This window comes from Cyprinodon variegatus, unplaced genomic scaffold (genome assembly GCF_000732505.1).
Source record: "Cyprinodon variegatus isolate N-32 unplaced genomic scaffold, C_variegatus-1.0 Scaffold447, whole genome shotgun sequence".
Taxonomy (NCBI): domain Eukaryota; kingdom Metazoa; phylum Chordata; class Actinopteri; order Cyprinodontiformes; family Cyprinodontidae; genus Cyprinodon; species Cyprinodon variegatus.
The window spans coordinates 618407-637043 of record NW_015150900.1 but is presented as its reverse complement, the minus strand read 5'-3'; the positions used below and the strand labels follow the sequence as shown (position 1 = coordinate 637043).

Below are 18637 nucleotides of genomic sequence, written 5' to 3'. Positions count from 1 at the left end.
CCTCTGAGTTTAACACGAGTTCAGGACGCCGACAGAACAGATCGCTTGTCCTCACACAGGTCAGCTCACTCCTGGGAGCCGTCCTTCGTCCGGATCAATTAAACACATATTTCTGGTCAATTTCTATTGATTATTTGCCTCCATTTGTAAATTGGGTGACTCAGATCCCTTGTTGACGAGCACCGTTAGATTCAGTTAGCATGGACCCTTAGCAACTCCTCACCTTGATTTACGAAAGGTGGCACGCCGCTCCCGACGTGGCATCTATCTGCTCCTCCATGTTGGTAATTGCACTCAGCTAAATAGGTTATGCTGAAATATCAATAAATTGCCATCAAATTAATGTCAATACAAAAGCTGTGGATGGTGCTAATTAAAACGCAAAAGGGTTGAAAATGAAGCCATAGCATTGCTCTGAATAATTGATAACCCAATTTATGATTTTTATGAAAGAGTGCCGTCTGTCTGCAGTTCTGATGAGTCCTTAATTAGATGCATTAATGTGTCTCTCTGTGGCTGTATTCAAACTACAAACTCAAACACCATGATAGTTTTCAGGGGCGTTAAAGGCTCTAAATTGCACATTTTTGAATAAAAGCACCTCTAAATGCCCACTTAAGGTTGCGTCGCTCCCAAAGAGGTTTCAGTGGGGGATTGTTATGGTTAACCCGGCACCAATCGGCAATCAGGTTGTGTTTTTGTTCCAGGTGGGATCAAACACTAACCAGCGGGATGATTTTATCACGTGCTGCTACCGTGTGGAAGAATCGAGAAGCAAGGGGTGTCTTTTTGTGCTCGTTGGCGTCATGTTTCACACAAAGGAGAATCCAGTGAGGTCGGGTCACCTGGCGATAAAGCGCTAAGCAGGGATGAATGTGTAATGTTTATTGACTCTAGCAGATCGGAGTGATCCTGTGTTGATTTTTGTTGCTCCTCATCTATTACCTGAGCTCGACCTTTGAGATAAATGAAGAGCGAGGGAAGCAGACTGATGAGGGGATTAGAGGAGAGTCGCAACAGGGAAGTAAGGCCGAAGGGGGAAGGAAAGAAAAAAGACAGACCGCCGGCGGATAAATGAGGTGGAGGAGCGTAATGATCGCTGTTTGTTATGATGTACAGAATCAGGTTCTCTTTGACAAAACAGTCCTTAGCACCTCTGTATTTATAGTGTCAGCGGTCAGTCCATCCACAGAGGCGGGCGGATGATGTGTGGGAGTGTTAGTGCTGTGCTGGAATGACCTACTCATCCGTCAGGACCACAAACCTGAGCAGCAGTGGATCTCACTTTGCTGTCTTATTTAAAGTTATGCAGGAAAAGCTGGGAAATAAGGAGAAAAAGTCCTCCACTGTTTAGCTTTTATGAATGAGACTGAGGAACACTGGGGAGTTCCTGTGAGACTGAAGTTGGGGGGGATGCTCTTTGTTTAAAGCAGATCAGCCAGTTGTAGGATGACATGTTTGGTTTTTCACAGCAGTTAAACAGACCCTTTCTAAGTAGGGAGGGGGGCCCTCAGGCATTCCCCCTCGTCATCCCTGGCCTGAATAGAGGTGTCATGCTGACTTATGGTGAATGGTGTTTAAACTGTTCCTCTGTTGCAAGGCTTTAAAAGGCACCTCTCACCGTTCCTGTGTGTTTTCCCCCATGTTGGCTAATAAAATTCAGAGGCGGCTGAGCTTTGATGGCTCACGGAAAGACATGGAAGGTGGCACTCTTATGCTGCCCAGGAGACAGGTTTAAGAGTCAGAACATGGACTGAACATTAAAATAAGGTATCAACTGGGTATTGGTATCAGAATCCAACAAATTCGCTGGTTTAAAGTGAAGCTAAAGTCCTTCCAGAGTGCCGGAGTTACCAGAGCTTCTCACCTTTTGTGACTTCTATTGACCTAAATATTTGCTCAAATCTTTGTATGATTAAATATCTTTAAATATATGTTATCAATAGTGTTATTACTGTAAAAATCAATATACTCTGACTAGCATAGTATTTGATGGGTTGGTGTGTCACCGTTGGTCTCTTTAGTTTCCTGTCCATCTGTTCAGATGGGATTCATTTCTGCTTGAGACCTGCAGTCGTGGAAGAGATCTGAACATGTGCCAGTGTAACAATAAAGATTAAGAATTTGTTTCTTTAATGTTTTTGTTTTGTATTGGAGGTTTTTTGTTTTTATTTGTAAAACATAAAGCTCATTCAGCAAAATTCATATTAAAAGAGGGAGCTATCATTACCCTGGTGTTCCTGCAATATGTTTTGTAGCTGTAGTCATTTAGAAAAGGATCTATACGTTATTTGTATGTTTTCTTTAGTGTTGCAGAACGTGGTATATTTCTAACAAAAATATTATTTTTTTCCTTTTTTTAATTACAAAAAAAAGCCAATAAAATTTTAAAGTTAATACATTGAAATTGTTTTGTTGAATTGTTTGAACACTGGAAAAATGATCTAAAAATAAGTAAAAATTTCTTAAATTAAGTGCATTTACCCTTAATTTGAGTAGGTAAATGAGATAGTTTGCCAATGGAATAAGTATTTTTATTCTTTAAATAAGATAATTAGATATTATTCACTTGAAATAAGACAATGCAATTGCGTTTTCTTGTTTAAAGTGTAAATTGTCTTGTTCCATTGGCAAAATGTCTCTTTTACCTCCTCAATCCAAGAAAAATGTGCTTATTTTAAGAAAAAAATGACTTATCTAGATTTAAATTTTTTCCAGTGTTAATTTTTAAGGTGAAATAATGTTTTCAAAATGTGGAATTGAGAAAAAAACGAACATGAACATTTTGGAGTAGAAAAATACAATAGCTGTTTTAAGGTTGTTGCTTTTTTTTTAACTGGTTGAAAAGAGAAATTTTACTCGTTATTTTAAGTAAAACTACCAACATCTTATGTAAGAACCGAAATGAAAAACCTCCCAGTGCTTTATTCATTACCGATGTACTGCACTGATTAACTTAAGGCTTTTTAAGCTTTGCCATGTCCTATCATGTTTGCAGAGCAAGGAGTTGTTGGATCCCCACAGGAAGGTTGCTCTCATTAAATTGTTATGTGAGCAGATGAATGGACTGCAGTGCTGAGTTGCACTGTAAATGTATTGATCCAAGTTTCCTGAAGCCTTGCGGGGGATGTATTTGATCCCCACCGTTAGGGGATTTATATTCTGAAGAGTGTACACGTGTTTCCCAAGGAGTAAAGGAGGTTTAAGTGCAGCCTATTTGGCGTCAGCTACCAAACAGTTTATTGATAAACAAATTAGTCGACTGAAAGTCGTCATTTATAACAATTTCAAAACTTCTGGTTCAATGAGAATGTTTTAGGACTTGCCTCTGACTTTGAGAGCTTTTCTTAGTTTTGTGCCTGATTATTTTGTCTGTTCAACAGATTTTGGCGACATCCCCTCAGTCGGAGCCCAGGAGCTCACCAACATCTTAAAGCAAGGCTATCTGGAAAAGAAACGAAAGGGTATAACAGATAACGTTCCATTACCTCATCCATACGTAAGTTCACTTCTAATTACCCAGATTGCTAATAAACTCTTTAATTCGTCTGGTTCTACTTCAGATCACAGCTTCTTCGGCTCAGAGTGGCAGAAAAGGTGGTGCGTTCTGAACAACTCTGTTTTTTACTACTTCGGGAGTGAAAAAGGTGTGTTTGTAGCAGGAATGGAAAAAAACATTACAGCTGCACTAAGTGAATCAAATAACAGCCTAACACGTGTCCTCCTCCCTGCAGATAAACAGCAGAAAGGTTCATTTTATATCGGTGACTACACTGTAAAGATGGCCAACCTGAAAAAAGACAAAAAAAACGCCTGTTTTGAGTTCACCGCTCCGGGACGACGGGCCTTCCAGGTCGGTTCACGATAATCACCCTAAAGCCGTCTGTTTGTCACTGCTAACAATTTATCACTTAGAGGCGATTATACTCACATCTGCAGAACCCATATATGAACGCAGCTGGAGGAAAACTAACGTCACATATTTCCACATTGTTTACCACCAAGAGAGGGAGGCTTTAGATGACGTCTGTGCTGTTTTTGACTTCGTATCACTGCTTCCATTTTTTTTTTCAAGGTTTTATTATTTTCTGTTTGTTTAGAAAGCCTGAAAAGACCTTTAATTTAATCAAACATAATATTTTTTTGAATGAAGATGTAATTTTAAGCTGCTTGTATGACGTGGAAATATCACTAAACATTATAAAATATTTAGTTTGAATTTCTGTACACAACTTTATACAAATAATTGAAAAGTAATTTGATTTTTTTTCACAATCTTATGCATTATTGTTTGGAAAATTCTCAATTTTATATTTCCTTATTTTCAATTGTAGTATTTCATTCATTCACTTTCATTCATTTTTTTTATGTGTTTCCTAAGCTTTAAAATTATTAATAACAAAAAACATAGTAGACAATAACGACAACCTATTATTAGCAAATATTTCATGATTTTTTTAATGTTCAAGCACTTAAATATCTTTATTTTCTTTTTAATTTTGCGTCAAAATGTCATTTTTATATTTAGAAAATTGGAACTGTTCCAGATTATCACTACAGTGTTTAGATATGATTTAAAGACGGTATCGTTTTCACTTTTTTTGCAGTTTGCAGCCAGCAGCCCTCAAGACGCCCACGAGTGGGTGGCCCAGATCAATTTTGTTCTGAAAGGTAAGCCATCGTCTCTCTCTGTTTGTTTCTGCTGAGCTTCGTCTTGTGTTAAACGTCTTTCACTTTTGTTTTTTTCTCTCATTTTTTTTTTATGTTATAAAGCCTTACAACATAGAGAAAATGTAGTAATAATAATGATTGAATAAAACTTATTTTAGCTGACGTTTTAAAAGGTTGGTAAGAAAAAACATTTGAAGAAGTATAAATCTATCGTGTTTTTTTCCCATCAGAGTTGTTATTGTGTTTCGTCGGTGCAAAAAGGTCAGAAGTGCGTGGGAGCTCTTTATCATCTCTTCCTGAAAAAGCAGCAGATCTGTCACTAACTACACAACCAGACACATACATCCTGAATCCTCTCATTTGACTTGTCAACCCACAATGTGATGTGCATCCTTGTGCCTCTCTAGTTTTCCTCCACCTCCTTCAGCTACGCCTCCCACTGCCCTCCTACCAAATTCCAGCTTACAGGAAATTGATTGGTAGATGTTCTGGTTATCTTCCAGTGACATTGATTTCTGCTTGGCTGCTGCTGGATGGCGGAGGACCTGATACCCCGTGTTGCAGCAGCCAGTCGCTTGCAATGAGACAGCTCCTCCATCTGAGCCAGCACTCGCGTCTCCAGCTCTCTAAAATGGGCTCGGGCTCGCCGACTGTGTGCGGGAAGTAACAGACACTCAGCAGTTTGTCTTACGTTCTCCAAGCATAGTTTTGCTCCAAATTCTAGTCCGGTGCAGACTATAAAGACGGTTATTTATGATCGTGTTTATGCCCCATATTTACTTCTCAAAATACACTTGAAATTTTCTGTGTTCATAATTCAATTGTTGGCCCCCTCAGTGATCTCTCCAAACACTGTCCATTTGTCAAGAAAAAACAGTTTTTAAAGCATCTTTTATCATTATTATTTGGTCTTTTTCATGAGTTGTTTTAATTATAAATAATAATCTAAGGCTATTAAGAACTACCCGATATTTAACTCATTTCAGGATAAAAACAATGTCATTTAGATTAATTAAATCAATCAAACTTCTTGTAGTGAATTTTTCATACAAACAAGTGCAGCACAATGTTTCACAGAGGTGATAAAGGGCAGAAAAACATTAAGAATACATTTAAAAAACTATGTTAACAGACAAAAAAAAAACATAATTATTTCTGTTTAGTCAATACATTAAATGCAAATATTTATTGCATAATAAGTTTATAGTTATCTAAAAGCAATAAATGGTTAACATGAAAAATACAGCTATCATTAGTGATAACAAAAAACATAAATATATATATAAAAAATATATGTATATGATCAGAATACCAGGCAGTTATTGCTCAAATTATACATCTATTAAATTGCACTAAAATCAAGTAGATGTAAAAGTTGCTAAACGTGCTTAAAGCTGGAATTGTAATAAAATTAACTGAGGAAAAAAGTAGCTATAAACCTCAGTTAAAAGCCAGACTGAATGGCTGCATGATTAGTTTGCCTTTAAATTCACTCAAACTCTCACCTTCCCTGAGGAAAGCTGCTCCACAGCTGAAGGCTGTGATATGAAAGAGTCGTCTTACTGCACAGTATTTCTTAGCTCTTGTTGTGGAGACCAATGAAAGACCGTCCAGAAAACCTGAGGTTCAAAGCCAAATCTTACAAGTACAGTACTCTTAGATGTTTACTAATAAGAGACTGTTAAAAAAATAATAATATATATGGGCAGCAGACCATAAACTGTAGGATCTGTGCGATATAGGTTCAATTTTTGATTCCGTTACTACTAGATCATACTTACCATTTCTATCCTTACGTCAGGTATCCTGTGAATAAGTGCCCACCTTTGCATTATATCAGGTGTGCATGTGTTGGTGGTTCAGGCTCCTCCTGCACATTCCTTCTCCTTTCTTGGTTACGCTTCATACACCGTGTGAAGGTTGTTTCCAGACAATAAGAGCAGCAGGGTGAAGTCTGAGAGCCCATCAATTTTTTACGAGCATTTATTCACCTACCTATAAAAATAAAGGATGTAAATAGTGCCATCAATTTTTGACCTGTAAAAATAGTTGAAAAGTTGCTATTTTCCACCTTACGTTTTAGAGTTGTGTTAGGAGTCCCTTTTGTCTGAAGGTTATTTTGCTAAACATTTGTTAAAACAAAGTGCTGATCTCTACTGCTTTTTATATTTATCTAACTAAATTTGCTGTCTTGTCTTTCTTTGTCCCTCTTTTCGATCAGCACTTTCCTCAAATTGTGTTAAAATATGTATAATACTTCAATATATTTTAAAAATCAGTGAAAAAACTTTTTTGGGCAAAAATCATATCCTTCAAATAAGTAAGATCCAATAAGCAGTTTTTTTGGTGTAAAATAATGGAAAAAACAAGGTTGAAATAAAATTATGAGGATCAAGTTTTTACAGGTAGTAACACTGTTTCTGTTTTTGCTTTTTAATGAGAAACCAGAAGAAACGCCAATGTTACCAGAGTTTTCCAAGGTCATTGAGCATTCAGTTATAATTCCCTGGTGATCTTCTTCAGTAAGCTAATCTGGAAATAGACAATAAGTGAGAATGCACTTTTTTTTTTGGTCTTTTTTGCGAAATTACATAGGGTTGAAACTGTAATGGCACCACCTATTGCTGGGTAATACATAGTGTAAACTCTAAATCCTGGTTCTTTTGATTTATCATAAAATGTGGCATGAGATATTTAAATATTGTCATATATGTAGGTTTTGCATCAACTATTAAGCAAGGCAAGTTTATTTGTATAGCACACTTCAGTACAGAGACAACTCAAATGCTTTACATGAATTAAGTTGGTTAGAAGGAAAATCAAAGCAAAATAAAAGCAAGTAAAGATAAAAACATTATAAAAGCTGGTAGTAAAGCAAATAAAACAGTTGGACCACAACCTTAAATTAATGTTAATAGTTTAACAGTTAAAGGCAGTTCTAAACAAATGGGTTTTAACTTTGATTTAAAAGACTAAACGTTGACCTATTAATGATTTTTATTCAGTTTAGTTCCAGAAGAAAAAGTTGGACACTTTGTAAAAACTAGTTTATATTGTTGAGCATACTGTATCTGCAAATACAAATCTTAATCTTTGATATAAGATCAATAATTCCTTAACTAACTATCAGACCTATAAGATGCAAGACATGATTTTGTTTAGGAATTACACTATAGAGAACAGAAAGAAGCTGTTTCACAGCATTTAAAGTAGCCGAGCATCCATCCATCCATCCATCCATCCATCCATCCATCCATCCATCCATCCATCCATCCATCCATCCATCCATCCATCCATCCATCCATCATTACGTACGATGTTGTAGTTATTCCTCATTGTACATGCAGTGGCGTTTTCAACAAGGGCTGGTGAGGTAATGAGGTTGCTGTTGGGATTTATATTCAAATAGTAATGATGCTGTCATCTTAAACATCTCACGGGTAAGAAAGCATGATGCATTGAATATATACATTATATAACCCAGCCCCAAGGCCAGTCATAGCTCATAGAAGGGTGATGCAGATTTAGAACAACAGTTAGTTTGTCTTTGTGGCCGTCAGCCTATATGCTTTTAGGTCCAAATGGCCAAATAGTTTGTGTGCTATTTTTAACTTTATTCTTCTGATTAGGGCTGCAGCCATTGGTGATTTTAGTAATTGATGAATGCATCAGTTATGTTTTAAGATTAATTCATTAATCTAAAAAGAGATACTTTGACTAAATTAACAATTCTAAATAAATATTTTGAACTTAGGAAATAAAAACCTTTGCTATGCCTTTTATATGAGCTGTAAATGGGAAAAAGTGGAAAAGAAATGCTATAATATAGATGTATGCATGTCTTAAATGGAAGTTTTTTTATATTTTTAGTAGATTATTTTTTCAGCAAATGGCATGTTTTGGATTCTTTGTTCCATTACTTTAGGTAATGGATTTATTCGACTACCAAAACAGTTGCAGATTATTTTCAATAATTAACTTGACTATTTGTTTCAGCCCTACTTCTAATATCAGTTTAGCAAAACAGAAATAGGTACAATAATTATAAAATTAAGCATATGTTATAGGATGCAGTAATCTTTTGTATTTTAGCATCAGGAGGAAAAACTCTCTCTGCTCTGTTTAATACACTCAGCTGGATCACAGCATTTCCCTCTTTCTAATAGATCTCAGCTCCAACATCATCCCAGTTGATGAGGATGAGTGCGACGAGGATGAGTACGATGACATCGAGGGCGTGGTCAGCCCACCACCTCTACCAATGGGCCAGGCCTCGCAGGTCAGCAGGACGATAGGAAGGCAAGAGACTCAGGAACCTGAGGAAGATGAAGATGACATCTATGAAATGCTGCCAGGTAGACAGATATTGTTACTGTACACAAAAACATTCACAACACTTCTATTTCACTTCAACTTCTCGTGTTATTAGAAAAGTTTTTGGATTTTTGCTTTTTAATATGAGCCACAAGAGCTTTTCAGTTTCCATTCACATTGCAAAATGTAGGGATATTCAAACTTTTAACTGTAGTTTCTCACTGAAATCTAATCATGTAATGAAGTAAATCTACTGAACAGACATTGTGTAGAGTAAGGGTGTGATAAAAATTGATTTGGCGACATTTTCAGATTTTCGGCTGCCTGATATAATATTGATCTTTCAGTCCCTAATATTGATCTTAAAAAAAACAACACATTTTTACCTTTAATAATAAGGGAAAATGGGCTACCTCTGCACCCCCACTCTGGCAGATAGCACTGTGGAACCCTTTTGCTGTGCGGACCAGCTCCATATCTGTAGTAGAAGCAGTCACTGTGGAAGAGGTGGACTGACTCAAACCCAAAACAACATGGATAGAAAAATAATTTAATTATCAAGAACTTTCAATAAACATATAAAATACTTGCCTTTTTAATTTAGATATCTGGAAAAAATGCAATATATAGTGATATTGCAATATCATGATATATCGTATTGTTACCCAAGTAACACCCATGGCAATACTCACCCCTAGTGTGGAGACCCTGATGTTTTGGCCAACATCAGGGTCTCACCTAGAATGGTCAGTAAATCCCATAAGCATATTTGAGACTTGGCAACTTTACACTAAAAACTAAATCTTTATATTTTTAAGCTGGATGTCATCATACAATATTTATTTTCAATGTTTCTCCTGGGGCTGAATAATAAGGCAAAATATGTATATTACAGTATATTTTTTTAATATCGGTCAATACTACGTATATCAATTTGATATTGATATAAAGAAAATAAATGCCTCAGAAAGACTGCTAGGAATGTGCACAACACAATCCTGTACAAACATATGACCATTTTTAGCCATGTTATAATATTCTTTCAAAATAACATTTTAGAACTATATCACCTTTATTGAATATAATTATATTTCAATTGGTATTGTATCATTTTGCGCCCTTAGTTTCTTCTTTTATAAAGTAATGATAAAAAGGCACATCTAAGTAAAAATATGTCCCAAATGTTAAACAGACTATATTTTTAGCAAACAGATTTAGATAAAGAGGAAAAATGGCAAAAAATCCCATACTGGCAGATATAAAAGTATGATTAAAAGAATATGTACTTTATGCTTTTATTGTTTTTTATTTAATTTAAGTCCTTTGTTTTGCTCTTGTTCACTGTACAGCACTTTGATCATTGGGAAATGTTAAAGTGCTTTATAAATAAAGTTGAATTGGACTGGGATTGGACAAAAAATGCCATCTTGATATAAATAACATAATCTCATTTTATATCACTTTATTTTCCCTTTTTTATTGATTTTATAATATCAAAATATTGCCCAGTCATAATAATTCTTACAAACCCTATGGAAAATCTTCCTAAAAGATTTAAAGCTGTTAAAGCTGGATCACAGAGTCAGTAACAGGATATCATCTAAGTGAATTTGTGTGTGAAGCAGAAATAAAGAAATAAAACTTTTGACTGTATGGTGTAGAAACACAATCTAATACAGTCTTTTTTTAATAGTTTTCACATACACCTTTTTTCCAGGTTAAAACTTGTAATTTATCTAAATAAACTCTGTAGTAGCGATAAGTCTAACTTTTCTTAGCAAACCAAATATGGTGTATTTATAGTTTTGATAGTACCTCTACCACTTATGTGACAAGTTAGGAAGCCATGAAATGCACTTAAGAATAAACAAAACTGCAATAAACATGCAAATATATAGTTTTTTTGATTACAAATATTTACTACTTCACAGGCAGAAAGAAACGTAAATGTTATTTTACAGAGATGCCCCTGGTTAGTTTACAGTAGAATAACATGGTGCAGCTGTATGATCAACGTATTTACATCTTTGTAGACATTTGTGAAGTGTCATTGTTGTTCACATATATCCATGTGAAGCCTGTTGTGACCCTTAGATCAAGAAAGTTACTCCTGTCTGATCTACTGCATTTGAGTTATTTTCTTAAAGGATGTATTTTTATATTAAATGTAAATCCTTAAAACTCTATAAAAGCTAACAAATTGTAGTGTAGCTGACATCTTGAAAAAGTTTGCTACTAATCCTTAAAGCCCTCTCTTACATCAGTGGCGTGGATGTTCATTGTACGCAAATTTTTATCATTTTAAAATCTTAGTTCTCAAAAATCTATTTGCTTTTTATGCTTATGCCCACCTGTGGTGGTTGGGATGCATTTAGACACTTAGGGTTTAGGGTGGGTTTTAAATACACAGTGGTCCAACAGGCAACAATACTACATCTGTGCCTGGACAGGGGCTGGAACGGGGTCTTACGCACCGCTGTTTCCTCCGCTCCACCTAGGGATGGGCTGGCCCCTTGGGGTTGGTCATGGCTTGATGTGATGGGGTTTCAGGCTCTCCTTACGCCATGCAGCCTTTGGTTACCATCCTATGGCTTTGATGTCTTGTCTGTCCACTGGGACGGGGCAGGGTTTGAGCAATGGGTGGGGTCTGGGATGTGGGAGGGTTTGGGCCCATCCTTCCAGGAAGCTGATTGATTGTACCTCAGCTTGTGTTGTCGTCCTGCCTGGTCTGACCATGCACATGGCCTGTGCCTGCAGTCGTTTGGGGGTGAAAAGTGGGTGTCTGTCAAGAAACGCGGACAGAAGGACCCAGTATTTAAGGAGAGACAGTCAATAGGAAAGTTCAAAAAGTTTATTAAATAAGACAAACACTAAAGTGGAGCTGTGGCTCACAGACACTGCAGGATGGGGAGCGGGGCACTGCCCAATCACAGACACTCTGCAGGAGAAACACAGGTAAGTGACCACACTCATCTGACAGAAGATGATTATTTGAGTTGGTCACTTACCTGGTTTAACAGTCCAGTCCTAGAATGTCCCCAAGTGCTGCAGACCCAGAGGACATGCTGGAAGCCGATCCTGGTCAGGGATCCAGAACAGACAGGAACAGACAGGGACAGGATCCAGATCAGGCAGGAACAGAAACAGGTGGCAGGATCCAGAATTCCAGGCATCCACAGGCTCCCAGGAGGGTTCAGAGTCTAACAGGGTCCGAAAGTGTGACCAGGTGGTCACGCACAGAAGCAGACAGGATCATGTGCAGATGAGCACGCTCAGTGGAAGAAGGTAGCCGAGACAGGACGTGGAACCAGAACTTGATGCAGGACTTTAAACTGCTCTCCTCCCTGGAGCCAGGCTTACTGAGATAAAAACTGAACCTCCCCACATATAGAGCCAAAAACCCAGAGGACTCTGCGGGGGAGGAACAGTGGACGATCAGGAGACAAGACAGACACAAAAACCCTCTTTCCACTGGCCACCAGGATCCAGGACATGAACCATGAAATAAAACTCAACAAACTAACAGAAAGACAAGTAATGATCTGGCCCTGAATGCTCAGGCTGAATTGAATATAAACCAAAGGAAACAGGTGAGAGGAATAAATGATAATTGAGGCAGGGAGGGAAAATGACAGGTGAGAGAAATAACCAATTAAGGGGGAGCAAACAGGCCAGATCATGACAGTGTTTGGCACCAGGGCTTGGGTAGCTTGGTGGGGGCTTTGGAGGGTGGGCTACCTCCTCTGGTGTCTGTGGGGGCGGTTGTGCTGTTTATGGGGGATGCAATGGAGGGGCTGTGGCAGGACCTGTTGAGGCAGTGTTTTCCCTACTGGGAGTTGGTTCTTGGGGGGGAAAGGATAGTGTATGTATGAGGAGTGTAAGAACATGTTTAGTGTCTATCCCTGTGTGTGTCTCTGCTGAGCACTTGTATATGTCCATATGGGTGTAAGGTTGGGAATATGTGAATTTGAATGAATGAATGTGACGTTGTCCTTGTCTACTCGTTGGTTGGGTGTTTGCCCTCCCTTACTGAACATCTTAGCCCTCAAATATGACCAGAGCCTGTCTCATCCCCCTTATTATGCTCCCTGCTGATGAGAGGTGCTTGTGTCTGCTGGCGCGCTAATGCTTGTCCAGGTGTGGGGTTGGGTACTCGGTGGGTAATGTGTCATTGCTGGTTCCTGCCAGGTCAGGCCTGGGCCTCCTGGCCCTGTAGGGTCCCCAATAAGGGGTTTAGCACCCCCAAACTTCACACCCTTGTGCTCCCATCCGGGTCCACCTTCTGCATGTCGGCAAAGCCCATGCTCAGTGGGACCTCAGCACTGTGCTGTGCCTCTGGATATCTGGGGGTCGTGTTGCCTCTCTATCCGTCCTGGGCCCTATTAGGATTATTTTTATTGATGATGTGTGAATCTGTTAAACCCTAATATTAACTTCCTGTTAAGTGTCAAAACCAATGTTTACCCAAGTAGTTTATCTAATTAGGACAGTCCTTCTGTGAGGATATACAGTTATCATGTTCATTATGTACATGTCAGAGTTTTGGGAATAAAATAGGGGCACAGACAGGGTGGACCTGTCTTAACAGTGAGTTCTCTGTATTTTTATCTAGGACTCTTTGTAATAGTTTGATATGGCTTGAGCAAGGAATATCTCTTCATTTACAGATATGTATGATGTAGTAATGTGAGGATGTGTCAAACTGAAGTGGTATAAAATGCCTCTTTAACAACTTCAGCGAGAAGCGAGCACGGTTGGTAGGCAGCTGCTTTCTATAAACCAAACAACTTCTCTGGTCTGAGTAAAATTACAATTTCTGTCAAAATCTGTTGTCATGTCCCATGATTATTAACAAATATATATTATGAAGTAATAATTAAAGAATTAGTTCTGAGCGATCTCTCCTCAGTAAAGAATCGGGAGAGAAGGCATAAAGGTTTAAACACAGAGCTTTTCTTTACAGCCTGTAGGGAAAGTCTGAGGCCACCCACACCCGCTTTTAAGCATATTTTCCTCCTGAAGAAGCTTTGTAAATCCTTTATACACAAGCATGCCAACGAGTTTGGTTTCAGGGGTTCACGGATACACATTAATAAAAAATACTAAGCTGCAGCTACAGATATATACCACCTTGACTAATATTGCGTAATCGCCATAGGTTTTGCCTTGCACACATGATATCTAAACGATACCAGCTGCTCTTTAAGCTTTTTTAATGTTACTTTGATTGTCTGCTGTCTTCTTTTTGCTGTTATGTTTTATTTTTTTCTCTTTTAATGCACTTTCTCCTGTCCGTATCTCTTTTCCTGTCCCCTTAGTTCTTATGTCCTCTTTCTTTCTCACGTCCCTTTCCGTCTCCATGTGCGTAGTATACGATTTTTACTCCGTAAATAATTTTCAATAAAGTTTCATATACAAACAGAAATTTATGGCAACAGTCATAATGGTCTTCTTGTTAAAGCAAAACTGTTGGGCTATCATCTAGCTCTGGGACATTGATTCCCAGAGCTATATTGGAAAAACAGGATGCAAAAAATAAATAAATAAAAAATAACAACAAAGTTTTATTCTTGTGACATTCTCTTGGAAATGTATTTGTTTTACTTCCACTTTTCTAAATAATAGTTATTTAATTATTGAAACTCTACAGATATCTGCTTTAACTTAATTTTGTAAAGTTCAACTTTAACAAATCCATACATATGATTTAAGTTTCATCTTCCAACAAAATAAGTGGCCTGTATTTTAATTTAGTGCTCACTTTAGATTTATAGGCAACTATTCTTCAGCTATACGTAAAAAGAAATATAACTTGGTTCATTATGGCGGTGTAAGGAATCTTTTTTCATGACTGTATTTACGGCCAAAAACAACTAAATTATACTGTCCATCAGATCAAATTTAGTCCTGCATCCCAGTTCATCCCACCGTTGTTTATATGAAAGGGAACCTGACCAGAATCCATTTACAGAGAGCAGAAGTTGGAGGGTAAGTGAGGCGCCTCTGGTAATATGCTCGCCTGTACTGGTTTGTTTGCTGCAGGGCTGCACAGGGCAGGAGAAAATGTGAATCCTCTTCCTCCTTATCTCCTGGCAGTTTGTAAAAGCTCTGTCACATCATGCCTAATTAGCTGATGTTGCCTGGCAACAAATAGCCTCCAATTCAATCCACTAAACAGAGTTTTGGGCTAAAATTGCTTAGCAACAGCTCTTTAGCAGAAATTTTGTAAAAACTGCCTCCCCAAGGCTTTAAAATAGTTATTAATGCCTAATGTTTAATACAAATCAGATTTTGAAAAACAAGAATCTAGAAAAGTCTCTGTGAGGTTTTGTTCTGAGGGGGTGCTACAAGATCCCAAGAAGGACAAAAGAGGCGATTTGATCTTCCCAGCGCCGTCGTCCATCACTGTTCCTATTAAATAAGATACATCAAGATTCTGTTTCACTCAGTGAGTACATTACCTTTGCCAAAATCGCTGGTGAAAGGGAAATCAGTCTTCAAACTGTCACGCTGCCGTTCAAAGCCATCTGGGAAGAGGTAGAGACCCTGACCACAGATGGCATATCGAATGACGAGCTCTTTCGTTCACTTTCTCACCCCGAAAAGCTTATCAATCACTCTGCTGCACTCTGTGCTCACCAACAGCTTTTACACAGAGATTATAGACCTGTAAATTATTAAAAACTCCACTAATCAGCCTTGCAGATGAGGAGAGCTGATGGTAATTGAAATATTCCTTTGCTAAATCAAAGGACAAAAGCACCAGTTTATTCAGCTGAGAAGGAAAGGTCGTGATTCATGTTCTTTCCTGGAAATTATTAAAATTAAATGTGGAGAAAAATAAAAAAAACTGCAGTGTTGTATCCTTCAGGGATACTGCAGGTCCAAGGTGGCGTTAGCTTCTAGTGCTGATGACTGATTTTATTGACTGGAAAATTCAATCACTGTAATGTGGAAACCATCAGGCCGTAGCCGCGCCTGCTCGCTGGTATGATGCTCCTCTTTCTACCACTTGAGGACGGCTGAACAAATGTTTAGAAGCAGAGCAAAGCAGATTAAAATGACTCCTCAGGGTAGAAAAAAGAAGGACTTTGACTCTCTACATTCACAGAAACAAAGATCACATCCAGAAATATTTGTGTGTGTGTGTTTGATCTCTGCTTCCCTTCCTGGAACGGAGAGCTGCAGGTCACGCTGGAAGGTGGATAGTGTTGCTGCGTTGTGGCATTGCTGTCAGGCCTCTTCTGTGCACGATGGATGTGGGAGAAGAGGGCAGGCGGATCACTGTGTCACAGAGCAGACCACTGGGTGCCACGCCCCACGGTCAAGAAAACATCCGCCTCTGCCGACGGCAGCATCATACTTACTGATCCTCGAGAACGGCCTCATTTCTGCTAAAAACTTTTATGTTATCAGCCTTTTTCTTTCCTCTTTTGTTATTCTTGTCAGAATAATTAGTTATATGTGTAATCACAATAATCATAGATGTATAATATACCAATTATTGTTGTTTATATTTGAGCCTTGGTTTTATCCATCACTCATGGTCCTATTTGAAAGATACATGAGACAAATATTGCCTTATTTTTCTTCTAGTAATAATTTACTATAAATATGTTTTTGCGTAAAAGGGAGTTAGTAGATTAATTGCTGAATAGTTACGCCATCATTAGTAGCAGTGTAATACTCCTATTTTATTGGCATTAGATGAACTGGTCCAATCAGTTCACTAAATGAAACACAGAATAAACACAGATTCATTCCTCGGACCTTTCCTGGCCGAGACAAGTTTCTCTCTTTCGGCTCCATTGTGATTGATTTATTCTGTATGTTTAGATGAAGAATTGGCGGGGGTTGAGGCTGCAGAGAAGGACAACGAGCCAGGTCTGAACCTCTTTGAAAGTTTATTTATTTAGATTTGCTAATTGATTACAGATGTCAGCCCTGGTTTCATTTTAGTGAATTTGCGCACTCTATTTCCCTTTCAGCCTCCTCATCAGAATATTCCAACTACTACCAGGGTTTGTGGGACTGCCCGGCCGACGAGGTGGACGAGCTGGAATTTAGGAGAGGAGATCTCATCTACATCATTAGCAAGGTGGGGAAAAACAGACCAAGAGATTATTTGAACCTCTGTCTGATTTCTGGCGTTTCTTGCTGGTTCGGTGGTAGCTACGTTTTCTTTCTAATAAAAATACATTTCTCTGTGCTCTCTCTAACATGTTGATCAGCGATCCCAAATGGGTTGTGTAAAAACGTGTAATTATTTAAGAGTTTAAACAACATCAACTCTGGTGATCGCCTCGTGAACATGCTGATATCCCCAACATCTAAATTCCCTCCGTTAGCGATAGCTGCAGCACAGAAGCACCGACAGCTGCATTGTCTATTCCCGGGCCGCCGGGGTGCAGTGCCATTCGGATGCTGCGTAATGGTGCTGTTGTTCATTACGGCGCCTCTATCCGAGGGGTTAATTGAGCAGGCAGCCATGCGAGGCCCTTCCTTTCTGTTTGATGTAAACTGCAGGTGAATGCCATCCTGCATCTCAGCTCTTTTCTCTCAATCTGTTTCCTTGTGTTTTATGGTCGTCTCACAGCTACATGCAGAGTAGCTACCAGTGCAAAGACATCCTACTGGAAATCAATGGCTTGTAATTTGGGCACTTCTGCTCTACTGCGGAGTGGGACCTGTTCCCAGACTGTTGCGATTGGTCGATTTCAAATTGAATCACTGTGGTCTCTGCTTAGGCAAAACTGTATGAAAAGGTGAGGCAAAATAAAGAAAGAAGCTTATTTATAGTTATGTAAATAGACCTTTAATCATTTTAAGTACAATAACAGAAGGAATGTTTTACATTTCTGGTTAATAAAGATAAACCAAAACTCTCATGTAGAAGACTTTAATTTTGTCCTGCAAAAAGTAATTTTACCATTCAAAGCTTTTCCCTTTTTGATATATTAAATTTTACAATTTCAGTTTTTTCCTGTTGGATTTTATATGATTATCCAACAGAAAGATCATCAAACTGTGGAGTGAAGGGAGAACATAAATAATGGACTTTTTTTGTATTCAACACCCTATACTTTAATAGGATAATTTAAAGTGGTTTAAGGTGGCACTAAATCAGGGTCAAGGGTCAACCTGGACAGCAGAATCTCTAAAAAAAATCTCTATTTTGGGGTAGACCTCTATTAGCTTTCTATATCTACAGACATTTCCCATTCAGATCAAACTTAGGAGTCTTTAAACAGCAATTTTCACATCTTATCAGAGATTTCTAGTTAAATTTCTCCAGGATTTCTCTCCATATAACTCATGAACATGCTTTGATCTGAGCCATCTGTTGTACCTCTGGGTGTATGTTTAGTTTTTTTCCCTTTACTTCACCCCAGTAGCAGCCTCTAACAGGTTTCACACAAATGCTTTTTCTTTTTTTTTTTTATCTAGTGCTCTTTTTTTTTTCTTCCCCTTTACATACGGCTAACTTTGCGTGGATTTATTGTGAAAAAAATCCCTGATAGCAAACATTTTAGTGAGTGGCTGTAACCTGAGAAAATCGAAGAAAGTTCAAAGGGGTGTGAACACTTTTCTGAAGCATTTCTCTAGGCAGCTCCTCTGAATGATGAGAATCCAGTCTTCTCCATCTGTGTGT

General features: G+C 38.2%; 1 protein-coding gene across 1 annotated transcript in view; it reads left to right on the top strand.

Moving 5' to 3' along the window:
* Positions 1-18637, top strand: part of skap1 (src kinase associated phosphoprotein 1) — a 50892-nt gene that overhangs the window by 19809 nt on the left and 12446 nt on the right. The window contains exons 5-11 of the mRNA XM_015389077.1: positions 3384-3464; positions 3564-3647; positions 3735-3853; positions 4608-4671; positions 8838-9026; positions 16822-16869; positions 16974-17083. Coding sequence (XP_015244563.1) covers positions 3384-3464; positions 3564-3647; positions 3735-3853; positions 4608-4671; positions 8838-9026; positions 16822-16869; positions 16974-17083 — 695 coding nt within the window. The remainder of the gene's footprint in view (positions 1-3383; positions 3465-3563; positions 3648-3734; positions 3854-4607; positions 4672-8837; positions 9027-16821; positions 16870-16973; positions 17084-18637) is intronic.